At 61.8% G+C, this 12,152-nt stretch overlaps 1 protein-coding gene across 14 annotated transcripts in view; it reads left to right on the top strand.

Annotated features, from left to right (window-relative positions):
* RBFOX3 (RNA binding fox-1 homolog 3) overlaps positions 1–12,152 on the top strand; it is a 190,410-nt gene that overhangs the window by 144,937 nt on the left and 33,321 nt on the right. For 12 of the 14 annotated variants that reach the window (XM_087750700.1, XM_087750705.1, XM_087750697.1 and 9 more), the window contains one exon: positions 7,293–7,337. The exons of 1 other annotated variant lie outside the window; for it this stretch is intronic. Coding sequence is in view for 1 of the 13 variants with exons in the window: in XM_087750704.1 (XP_087606830.1) it covers positions 11,031–11,048 (18 nt within the window). In the remaining 12 variants the exon portion in view is untranslated. Of the gene's footprint in view, positions 1–7,292; positions 7,338–10,735; positions 11,049–12,152 lie in introns of all 14 variants that reach the window. One more of the 14 variants, XM_087750704.1, reaches the window with a different exon arrangement.

Genomic DNA, 12,152 nt, shown 5'->3' with positions numbered 1-12,152 from the left:
GCCACAGCGGAGAGGACAGAGTCATGTTGTAAAACCCCTCGGCTTCAAGCAGTGGGCTGCTCTCTGTACCGAGAGCGGCAGGTTTTGCAGAGACAAGAGCGCGGCGCTTTGAGGAGCAGAGAAGCAGCCCAGGGGATTTCCAGCTGCCGAGGGCAACTGAGAGGAGACCTGTGGCTGGGTTTCTGCAAAGGTTCAATGCTGTTGTGACCGCTAACAATATTTTCAGGTATGCAATCTAAGATAATGACAGGGCTAATCAAATCTCCAGCATAAGCTGTTGGTTTTGGGGTCAGGAGGGAATGTGGTGCACCTAGAGCAGCAGTGCTTAATTGCTTTTGTCTTCCCCTGAATCAGAGAAGGCAGCTGAGCTTGGTGGGCCACGGGGTCTCATGCTCAGGTCTCGCAGCTGCGTGTGGCTGGGCAGTTGCTGTGTGCTGGAATTCAGCTCCTTTATGGCAGAGCCATGGCTCCTATTCTGCTGTCCCTAGCAATTGCAGGAGATAAGTGAAAAATCCCTCCATGCTCCCAAAGACGGTGTGATTGCAGGTTCCGCAGCCTATTGCAGATAAAATGATGATTAAGGGGTCCTACCCTATAAGCAGACAACCATGTTGACCTTATTTAGGCTCCTAATCAATTTGCCCCTGGTGTGATTAATTGAGATGCTTGCCATTGATTTTTTTGTGAGACAGGAGAGGCTGAGGTGGGATTCACAGGGATGCCTGCAGGGAGATCTCCGGGTCTGTTTGCGCCGTGGTGTCAGCGAGAGGCTGAGCCGTGCCGAGTCCTCTGCCAGGCGGGGATTATCCCGTCTCTCCTCAGCTGTGGCTCCTGGGGCTGGCTGCTGGAGGCTGCTGCAGGGCTGCCTCCCTGCCTCTGCCTGCAGCAGGGGGCAAGGGCCAGGTGCTGCAGGGCCGGTCATGGAGGTCCAGGTGGGGTTTGGGCTTCCCGGGAGCCCTCCTGCATCCCGCAAATGGTGCAGCGGATCCGGGACCCAGGGATGGATAGTGCACTCTTCCTCCTGAGTGAGCCGGCAGCACAGGGAAGAGCCCATGCAGCTGGTGCTGCTGTTGGTCCCTCTGTCCAGACGTGCCCATGGGTGCATGGTTTGTGTCCCCCCCTTGCCACCGGCTGCGACAGTGCTAGTGAGAGGGTCCCTGGAGCATGGGCTTGGCCAGGGCGTGCTGCGAGGGGCGGCGTGACCCCCCGCTCCCTGAGCATCCCTGCCAGAGGTGGCGTGGGATCACCAAGCACCAGGGCCCCTGCCTGAGCTGCCGGCGGCTGCCAGAGTGGAAAACACTCTGCCCAGAGCTGCACATTGGGGGTGAAGGACCTACAGCACGGATGATTGGAAAGGATTTTCTAGCCAAATTGCTGAGCAGATGGATTTACCCTGGACTGGTCCTTGTGGACTCTGGAACATTTTCTCTTCTGTCATGGTTCCTTTTTATGACCTGCCATTTGCTCCAGCAAGCGAGAAGAGAGCCCTTGGTGTCCAGCTCCCACTCCGGCTGCCATTCAGGAACGCGTCAGCATCGCCGCCGGGAGCCGCTTGCTCCTTTTCAGGAACAGCACCGGGGCCTGGCAGGACACCCCTGCTTGCCCCTGCTCCCTGGCTGTGCTGGAGCCGGGCACAAGGGGACTGTGCCGCTCTGCTCTGCCTGTGCGGCCAGGGCTCTGCCTGCGCTGCCCGCCCTGGCTGGCGGGTGCTGGAGAGGTGGGAAGGGGCAGCTCCTGCTGAGGCAGGAGGAGCTGGCAGCTGCTGGCTGGCGTTGGAGGATGCTGTGCCAGCGATACGGCGGTGATTTTTATAACGAGCCGTGAATTGTTATAGCGACCACCTGCAGTGTGTGCAGCAGCCAGCTTGTGGTCCGGCTGGGGGGGGTCTGGAAGAGCGGTGCCCCATCCCCTCTGCTGCCCCGATGCCAGCACAGGCAGCACCAGCAGAGCACTGGTGGGTCTTGCCTAAGGCAGAGCTGTGAGCCCTGGCGCTGCCAGGACAGCGGCGATGGCAGCAGGCTGGGGAAGCGCTCCTCACTGCACCCGAGTCAGGGCTCCAAACGTGGTTTCTCTCTCTGCCTGGTGGCCCATCAGCTCTGCTAATTACACTCAGGGCCCAGCCCCGGGCAGAACAGCTTCCAGCCGCGGTGCGTGCCCTCGGCAACTCCCACGTGCTGGGTGTATTTTCTGCCCCTCCGTCGTCTCCTCGGTGCTGGTGACAGTCCTTTGGGGGTGGTTTCTTGGCAGACCCTTCCGTGGTGGCACCATGTGCAGAGGGACAGCGGTGGCCCCAGGAGGCTGGACTGGGTGCTCCCCTCGCTCCACCATTGGCGCTTCCACGCAGTGATTTGGACAGTTACTTCGCTTTTCACCGTCCCTGTTTATGACTCATATTTCTCTTTCTTAGAAGAAGGGGGAAGGACGACATACTATCTCCCACCAAAAGCCCTTCCCCTTCCTCCAGCAGCGTTTCTGCCATTTACATTAAAGGCTATAACGGGTTGGAGTAAATGGAGCAGGTTTGCAATTAGTTTTCAAAGTACTTATCTCATTAAAGTAAATGAATTATTGATTTAGTGACACTCATGCTTTTAGTGAGCGGCACGGTGCCATCATCACTCTGTTCCCTGGCTCACAACGGTGGTGGCCAGCCCTCGCACGCCTGCTCCTTGCATGCGCCCATGTGTGGTTGTGGGTGCGTGAGCAGCGAGTGGCCGCTCTGCCTCTTACTTGGCTTCATAGCCAATGCGGATCCGTGCTGGACGTGAGAGTTGTGTCCGTGGGAGCACTGGCACGGCTCTGTGAGGAGCACCCGTTGCGGTGCAGGCAGCGGAGCCCTCCAGGGAGGGATGGGCTGGGGACCTGTGGTGCTTGCCGAGGGCTGTGCCCCGGACGAGGTCTGGACCTCACTGCCCTGGCACGCTCCTGTGGGCACAGCGGCTGCACCGGGACACCTCCTGCCAACCCGTCCTTGCTGTGCCAAGGATGATGAGGGAAGGAGGGAGGAAGGCAGCCCACTGGTGCCACGGGGCGCTTGGCTCGCCTGGTGCCCAGCAGCATGGCAGAGGACTGGCGTGGGGCTGCCAGGCGGTACAAGGGGGCCGGGGCTGGTCCTGTCCACCACCCATGCTGCCTGTGGCTCCTCCAGCTGGCTCGGCGCTCGCCGGAGCAGGGAGAGGGGTGCGTGCCGGGCGCTCGGGGCTGGACGCTGCCTGGCAGAGCATGACCGCAGGAGGGTGAAGCACTGAAGTGCTGTGCTGGAGCCAAATGCTTATGGCTGAACCTGCCACCCCCCAGCCAGCTGCTGACTCAGCTCTTTTGCGCTTCTCTGTGCAGAGATTTAATCTCTCCCGTAAGATAAAATACTCCATTAATGGGAACCTGCCTACTCAGAGCCACCCCTCTCTGGGTTCCAGGCAGGAAGGGCTGTGCTCTCCCACTGCCAAGAGCTGAGGCTGCTGCTGCTGGGAGAGCACTGAGAAGGGGCCCGGGAGGTGCCCAGCCCCACATGGGCCAGCTGTGCGGCAGGACGCGTTCCCCCTTCACTCCTGTTCCCCCGTGTCCGATGTGGGGTGGGACAAGAGGCTATGGGAGGGAAGCCAGTGGGATGAGCCGGGAATGCCAGACTCCTCCGGTGGTGCCAGCCATGCAAGTGGGTGCCACGCGGCTCTGCCAGCGGGTGTTATGGGCAATGCATGTGTCGGAAGTACTTTGTCCTCCTCGGGAGCGCGGCGCACTGGGAGGGGAGAGGTGGCAATGCTGAAAGAGCTGCCATCATCGAGCTGGTGGGAGGAAGTGCCGGGGAATGAGCAGAAGTTGCAGCAAGAATTTAGGTTGAAAGATTCACACCAATTACTCAGGCTGGTGTTTTGGTAACTGGAGTTAGGACTGGTGATGCTGGCAGGGGCCATGCCGAGCGGGCACACTCCCTGGGTCACGCTGTCCCCTCCCTGTGGGCTGAAGGGCTCCGGTTGTCCTTTGCCAAAGGAGATGGTTCTCCCTGGGCGGGGGGAGCTGCAGGGTGCTGGGCATTGCCCGTGCCTACGGCAGCCCTTGCCCCGCGGTGCGACACTCACCTCTGCCCCCGAGGAACCTGCAGCTGGAGCTGGTGGTCAGCCCTGTGCCAGGGACCTTGCCTGTCCTGCCTGTCCCCGTGCCACTCCACCTGCACACCCTGCCTACGCCTGGGCGAGGTGAGGTGGAGCAGGTCCCCCAGGCAGGCAGGAGCCGGCCAGTTGCAGTGTTGGGAAGGGGGTTACCAAAGAGGGGACAGCGCCATGTGGGTGTCACTGTCCCCAAGGAGTGACTGCACTTTCTGGACTGGAGCCACCGGTTTGGGGACTCTCCTGAACAGTTACTCAGCCCTAAAGCTGTCCTGGTGACAGCCCCTCACCCAGCCCCGCCACGAGCCAGGGCTCCTCTGGGTGCTGCCCGAGCACCTTCTGCCTGCAGCTCTTGTCCGGCAGCGCGGCATGGCCCCGGCTCTGCAGCAGGCAGCCGGGCAGAGCTGGACGGTGGTAAAACACAGCCCGAGAGCGGGAGCCGGCGCTGCCGGCACGCGGGACAGCCCCAGCCTCCTGCCCGCTCCTGCCACGCACCTCCAGGAGCTGCTGGGAACGGGGTGTTTTATCTTAGTTAAAAAAAATTCCTTCTCATTTAATTAAAAGTGTTGACATTGTGCCTGGCCATCCCGCCCGCCAGAGAACGTGGTTATAAATTAAACATTAAACCTTTAATGGCCCATAAAGAAATATTCGCTGCTGCTTATGTATATAGGGGATATAAATAGAGAGGGCTGCTGGGGGAGGGGCAGGATATTATTTTTCCTCAGCCAGATAATCTTTGCTAATGAATTTAATTAAAAGCAAAATTAATTTAGGATTTTTGGTGGAGGGAAGGGGGGTCAAAACGTACTTTGAAAAACTACTGAGAAGTTTCCCAGCAAAGCGGAGCGGGGCAGCTTGCCCAGGCCTGCCGCAGGGTTTGTCCCACAGTTGCAAAGTGGGGATGGGGGCTGTTGGGGTGCAGCATCCGTGGGGCCCCGTGCAGCTGCCAGGCTGGGTGACACAGGTTGCCTTTCCAGGGGGCCCCATGCAGATACCCTATTTCAGATCCAAGTGGGTTTAGCTAGGTTGGGTTTTGCTTATGAGCTGGCCTGCGCTGGGCTCGCCCGTTCTGGATGTGGGTCCATGTGAGATTGCTTGGGGCTTCAGCAGGTACCCGGGGCTGTCTCCTGCCTGGCTGGAGCCCATCAGCCCGGAGCTTTGCCAGAAAAGCAGGGGCAGGGGCAAGATCTGCCCCAGATCGCCCAGAGCCTGAGCTGCTCCTGGCTCACCTCCCGTCAATGCTCTGCCGGGGCTTTTCCTCACCTGCTTTGCTGTACGTGGCAGGACAGGGAGGTTTTGGCTGAGCATCCCAGTCCCTGTGGTGCCTGGGACCACCTGAGATTTTTGCCTGGGCTGGTGCCAGGCTCGGCGAGCTCCCCAGCCGCACAGGCAAGCGCGGCGCATCCCGACTGCCGGGGCCCCAAGCTGCTGTGGGGAGTTTCTGAGAAGGTGCCTTCCTTGGGAAATGTGTTTGGGAAATGAGATTTTACCCATCACTGTACCTCCCCAAGGAGAGTGAGCATCCTTCAATTATTCATTGCCAAACAGGCTGTCTGGGTTCCCAGCACACCCAAACCTACTGTAGCCCACGCTGGAGTTCTCTGCTCCCGCTTTGCCGTCTCCTGCCTTCCCCTGCCAGGGATCCTGGTGAGCGATTTCTTGGCGAAGCCGAGGAAGACCTCGGGAGCAGTTGCTGCAAGGCAGGAGGGCTTGAGGCTCTGCCGGGCCTGCGGCTGTGCGGGGATGTCCCTTTGCTGCTGGGGACCGGGGAGTTTTCGACCAACTTTTTTGGGGCACTGGAGTCCCATGGCTGAATCTGCCCCATGGGGGGCCAGGGAGGGAAGACCCTCGAGCCTGGAAAATGTGTCTGGCTGGGCAAGAGCTTTCTGGAGGGTTTTTATCATAAGAGCACTAATGGAAGTCAGCACCAGCCTAATGAGCTGTGCTCCTCCATGAATCTGATTCATTGAGGCAGGAATTACCATAATTGATTATCCTGCTGTGCGGCTAAGAGCAGTGTTTGCTAACAGAAGTGCCTGGGAACCGGCTCCTCTCTTCCCGAGCCACCACCACGTGCGGCTACACCTCCGGACTGTCCGCGGCCATGCTCTCGCAGGGATCCAGCCATGGGTTTGGAGCAGCGTCTGTTTGCCCGGCCCTGGGGACAGGCTTGTTCTGTCCCCGGCCAGCCCCGTGTGCAGGGTCCTTACACCCACTCCTGTGCACCCAGGGCTGCCTCGTCTTACGGTGCTGCCGTCTGCGCCGGGAGATTGGAGGAGCATCGCAGCTCCGGCATTTAAAAGTAGAGCTGTGGCTGCCTGCCTGGGCGGGCAAGGAGAGGCTGCGGGACTCGACACCTCCAGGTCCCCAAGCAAGCAGTTCACAAACAGAAACAGCCCTCGCTTACTCTTTTTTGAAAAACTCTCGTGATGTATAAGCTGTTCTCATTATTTTTTAAGGTCTGACATGATTTATGAACATTTGGGTTGGCAATGTTGCAAAAGCCAATTAGTTGAAGTGCAGCTTTCAGGAAGTTTTCTTTGAAATTCGACGATATTCTCCAAGAAGTGCCCGGAGCTGGGACGGCGGCGGCAGAGCCGTGTGCCGCAGGGCTCACTCCTTGCGGGAGCGTGACACTGTGCCGGAGTGTGAGGGGCATGGACGGGCACTTGCCGGGGGGCAGAAATGCAGGAGCATCCTTGGGTGCGTGCAGCGAGCTGGGGTGGGCGTAGGGCTTGGGGCACGCCGAACCGGCTGGGCATCTGGCACTTCGCTGACGGCTGTGTCCTGTCCAACCCCACTGAGCCGTGGGCTGCGTGTGGGGCCAGGGCTGCACTTGCAGAGTCCTGGGGAAGCTGAGGAAGGGGCCCGTGGTCCACAGGAGCTGGGTCAGGTTCAAGGTATGCTGGCAGAGCTGGAGGCAGGGCTTCTGCTCCAGTCGCAAAGTGCAGGTGGGCCATGTTGCTGCTCAGCGTCAGGGCTCGGCCGCCACGGGCTGAACCCCTGGCCCGGCTGCCAGCTCTTAACCAGGGCAGGTTTCCCAGCACGCCTGGGGAGATAATGCTCACGTTCATACTCATATTCGAACATTTTGCCAGTCAATGAGCAAATAGCATTGACTGTAGGCAGGTTAGCAATGATGATCATTGATTTTAATTCTTCCTCCTCTTTCTTGTCTTTTCTTAGAGAGCCCAGCGCGAGCACCGCAGGAGGAGCTGGGCTGAATAAAAGGTATGGAGGCGTTCATTTCTGACGGGCCAGAGAGGCAAGGGGCTGCTCTGGGGCTCAGGCAGCGGCTCCTGGGGCCACTTGGCTGCACAGCCTGACCCACTGCTCTTGGGGCCCAGGGTCCCTCTGAGCATGATAAAACTGCATGCTAAAACCTGCATGTGTAGGGGCAGGTGATGGGTGCTGCTGCCCGAGCTGCACGGGGCCAGGTGGGACAGAGCAGCACCCTCTGCCCGCGGCTCTGGGGTCCGGCAAGGGCAAGCGGGCAGGCGCAGAGCCGTGCGCCGGGGAGGGCCGGGAGGAAGGCTGCCCGCTCCTCTCCGCCAGCAGCCCCCGGCACCCACCGGGCGCCAAGCCCCCGCGCAGGCGTGACGTGAGTGGCGTGAGTCCCGGGTGAAGAGGGCCGAGGGCTGCAGTGTCTGTGAGCTGTCCGTGTGTGCTGACGTTGCTGTCTGTCTGTCTGTGCTTTGTGAGGCTCCCGGGAGCCGTCCCTGGGGAAGCCTGTTGAGGGGACCCTGTCCTTACCAGGGTGGTGCCAGCCCCCAGCCCCTGGCAGTTGCCCGCCGCAGGGTATGTTTGCCCCTGCAGCCCTTGCTGTGAGGTGTCACTCCAGGCTGAAACCCAACTCGGGCAGGCGTTGGGTTGTGCACGTGAGGGGGATGGCTGGGCCAGATGTCCCCTGCCAGCCCAGTGCCTGCTGGGCAGACGGGGATGGCTCCTTCCCATCGTAACTTTGTGTTGCTCGGCTTTGTGGCAGTAGACTCTATTCCCATCGCAGAGCGGGGGGACCAGGTGCCCCTAAAGGTCCATCCTGCTAAGTACAGCACAAACCCATGCTCCCCCCTGGTCCAAGCTGGTAAAACAGAGGAGCAAACATAAGACAAGGGGCTGGGGATGAGGATGCTCGTACCTCCATCTCTCCGTGCCCCAGCACTGATCTGGATGTGCCTGTGCAGCAGCGAGACTGGGGGTGGCGGTGGCCGAAGCGGTGGTGCTGGGCACTGGGAAGGTGTCACTGTGCAAAAGTGATGAAGGAAAGAGGTGTTGGGGGGGATGCTCTCGTCTCTGTCGTTGGCAGGATGAGGACGAAGGTGACCCGCTGGGAGGGGGTCGTGGTCCAGAAGGGTCCTGAGACACCATGAGAAGTGTGGAAAAGGAGCTGCTAGAAGGAGTGGGAAGGTTGGGGCAGGAGTTGGGCTCACAGGCAGCGCGAACCAGGATTAACAGGATGAAGGCTGGGCTGTGGGTGTGAGCCTGGGGTGAAAACGTGCCAGTTGGCTGCGGGGCCGGGATGCAGGGGGCCGGGGCTGCTGCGGCGTGGTGGTTTGTTTCCGTGCAGGAGCAAGAGTCCGAGCTTTGGCTGGCCCCTTGCTGGGCCGTTTAGGAAACCTGGCAGCCCTGGTGCAGTGTGGGCAGGGCAGGCAAGGCACGGGTGATCGCTGGAGCTGGACAACAGGGCAGGCAGGGAGCTTGCTGTGGGCCTAGAGCTCACCCCTACCTCTGCGTTCGTGTCTGTACTGATGTCTCTGCAACTTGCTCTCCGTGCCAAAGCAAGGACTTCGCTCCCTGCCGGTGTCCGGCTGCGTGCAGGGGGCAGGTGGCACTCTGGTCGGTCCCTGGGGCTGCGGTGGGCTGTGGGTGCCCGGAGCACACCAGGCTGTGGCCGCACAGTTGTGTCTGGAGTGGAGATGTGCCCTGCAGTGGAGGGGAGGCAGCAGTGGGGTCGGTGTCCTGTGGCTGAGAAGCCCTGGAGCCTGGTTTGGATGGGAGAGTTGGGACATGGCTGCAGGGTGACGGGGTGCTGTTTGCAAAGGTGCCTTGGGGCGAGGGCATGCGTGGATGCGGGGCTGGGGATGCTGAAGCTAGAGGAGGTGAAACAGCGCTGGGCAGAGAGCTGGGCCAGGGAGCTGAGCTGGGGAAGCCGTCCCGCTGCCAGCCCCTCCCCTGGCTTCGGGACAGCGCTGCCTCTCTGCCCAGTGACCCCCGGGTTTTGGCTTGCATGGTAACGGAGGGTTTTTAATCTGCTGCATTGAGCCCCTCTGCCCCGGGTCTCCATGCAGCCGGTGCACACCGAGAGCACGTCCCGGACAGCAGCATGGGGGTCCAGCGGGCTGCAGGGTCCTGGGCCATGGCTGGGGCTGTGTTTGCAGGGCACAGAGAAAGAGGAGAGGGTTTTGATCACCAAGATATAAGAAGGAGTGGGAAGCCCCTCGCCCCAGCTGCCTGCAGTGGTGACTCCTCTGCTTTATCACCCTCTCCTGGTGCTGAATTATTGAGAGTGTTGCTTGCTTTTATTGCTCTGCTGGAGGAGAAATGCCTCAGCCTGGCTCTGCTTTGAATATGATTATGGGGCTGGAGATGTCAGAGCCAGCTGGGCCCCAGAGACCGATCTGCCACCCCTCTCGCTCCTGTGCCTTCCCTTATTCTTATTTATTCCCTTGCTTCTGCATGTGGTTCAGCGCACACGGTCCCCTCGCTCTCCTGCGCCGAGCAGTACCCCAGGAGGATGGGAGATTTAGTGCCTGACAAGCAGCACTGCCCTGCTGCTGAGCCGCCGTGCCTGCGGGGAAGGTCCAGCTCGCCCCGGGAGCCTCGCTGCCCCATGGGCGGAGGAGCCCTGCTGCCACCGGGCTGCAGGCAGACCCCAAGCGAGGCTCGTCCCGGTGGTCCACCCTGAGGGATCTCGGCCGGTCCCGCGGCTCTCCCCAGTCCAACCTCTGTCCTGGGGGTCTGCTGGGGTGTGATGCTGGGGCTCAAGGGACAGCCACTGTCCCAATGTCAGCGGGGACTTCTGGGTGCCCTTGTCATGCTGACCACAGTGGCCACATCCTGGGCTGCAGGACAGCCGGCTTGTGCAGGAACCGTCCCCGTTGCTCCTGCACGTGGGGACTGGGGGCTGCTGGCTCTGCCCTCCTTTGGCTCGCAGCCCAGCCACATCCTGCAGAGTGAGATGCTGGGCCCCCCAAGACAGCTCATCCTGGCAGGGCCTGCCAGACCCTGGCTAAACATCTCTGCCTGCCAGGAGCAGAGATGGGGAGCGGGCAGCCGTGCAAACCGCTGCCCGCTGAGGGGGTGCCGGGAGCCGGCAGGTTAACCGCGAGAGCAACTGATTCCCCTATTGACAGGGTAGCTTGAAAAATGCTGAGGCAGGACATCGGCTCCTCCGAGTGTCAGCGCCGGAGCCCACGCTGCACCGCGAGCACACACGCTGCCGCTGCTGCTGCCGGCCACCCCCCAACGCCCAGCCCAGCCCAGCCCCGGACCCCTGCCCAGGCTCTACAGCTGGGGAGCAGGTCTGCTCCCCCTCGCGCGCTTGCCCTTCCCTTTGCTTTTAAAGACACCAGAGAGGATTTCATTTTTATTCCTCCCTCTCCCGTTTTTTTTTCCCTGGGGTGAATAAGCCCCTGTCCCCGCGTCCGTCCTCTGGCCCCTGCTCTCCAGCCCACCCAGCAGCAGCATGTCGGATGCCAGCAGCTGGCTCTGAAGCGTGCGGTGGCCCACGGCGAGCGACCACGCCGTGCCGGGGAGGGAGGCGAGCACGCAGGGCACCCGTCCGTGCCGGCCCTTGGCGCTGGAGCCGGACAGCAAGCGCCCGAGGGGAGAGAGCCCACCGAGGAGGAGCAGCGCCTGGCGTCAGGGAGCAGCCCACCGCCCTCCCGCTGATCCCGCGGAGCCCCTCAGCACCCTGCTGCCGACATGATGATGTATTTTTGGGTAGGTACCACCACCAAGGGTGGGCATTTCCCCTCCCTCTCTGCTGGCGTTTTGCTCAGGATCGGGGTTGTTTCCTGCCGTTGTTGCTTCCCGGCTGAGCGGCTGGCCAGGGATAGCTTTCCTCCCAGTGGGCAGGGGACGGGCTGCGATGCTGGAGGCAGGCCTGGCATCAGGGAGGAACGGGGCAGCAGCGGAGGTGGGCAAGGCTCCCTGCCTGGGCACTGTGGCCTCATCCCTGCCTGAGGGCACCCCAGCCCACCGTCCTGCCTCTCCTCTGCTCCCGCTGAGCTCCCCCCAGGTGCTGGCCGCAGGCAGCAGCCGCCTCGCCTGCCCAGGGTGGCCAGAAGCTGCCCAGAAACACCCCCCCACCCCTGTCCCCTCTCGGCTGTGCTGGGTCAGCGAGCAGCCGCTCGGGCACATCTCTGCTGCCAGGGAGTGGTGGGCTCCAGAGCCTGCCCCAGGGGCTGTGCTGGGAGGGACATGGGTCTGGGGTGGCAGCGGGGTGTTCAGGTGATGGGTCTGCAGGGAGCAGCAGCCAGCTTCTCTCGCCTGGGGGTCTGTCCCCCTCCGGTGCCCACCCAGGATCTGGAGGCTGCTCGCAGGGTGGTCCCTGCACTTGTATCCCAAGCTTGAAGTTGGTGGCTGAGGCCGCTGAGATCCCCATGGGGACCCTGAGGTCCCTCTGCAGCTGCGGCACCGCAGTCCCCGTTCAGGTGGTTTGCAGCCCACCGGGCTGTGCGGTTCGGTCTGGTCGGCCCCCGCTGAGCCGGGGACACAGCCAGGCAGGAGGGCTGGGCTCTATGGGGGCTTGGGCTCTCCATGCGCGAGCGGAGCTGCTGAGCCGTCTGGGGGGGGCGGCTGGCAGGGGACCGGCTGAAACCCCCTTGGCCATCCCAAGGGCTTTGAGTGGGGACAGGGAGGAGGGGGACGTGATGGGGTCTGCCCAGGCACTTTGCAGTGGCCGGGGACGGGATGCTGCATGAGGGTGCGAACTCCTCTCCTGGTGCGGCTGGGACAGTGAGCAGAGGGGAAGGGGACAGAGGCCAGTAGCCTCCCGTGGGGCTGCACGTCCAGGTGGAGGAGCTGGGCTAAGTGTCAAGCTCT

This window comes from Nipponia nippon, unplaced genomic scaffold (assembly GCF_047370975.1).
Source record: "Nipponia nippon isolate SJK-2023a ecotype South Korea unplaced genomic scaffold, ASM4737097v1 scaffold_14, whole genome shotgun sequence".
NCBI lineage: Eukaryota > Metazoa > Chordata > Aves > Pelecaniformes > Threskiornithidae > Nipponia > Nipponia nippon.
The sequence above is the reverse complement of the archived record's forward strand: the minus strand, read 5'-3'. Positions and strand labels throughout refer to the sequence as shown.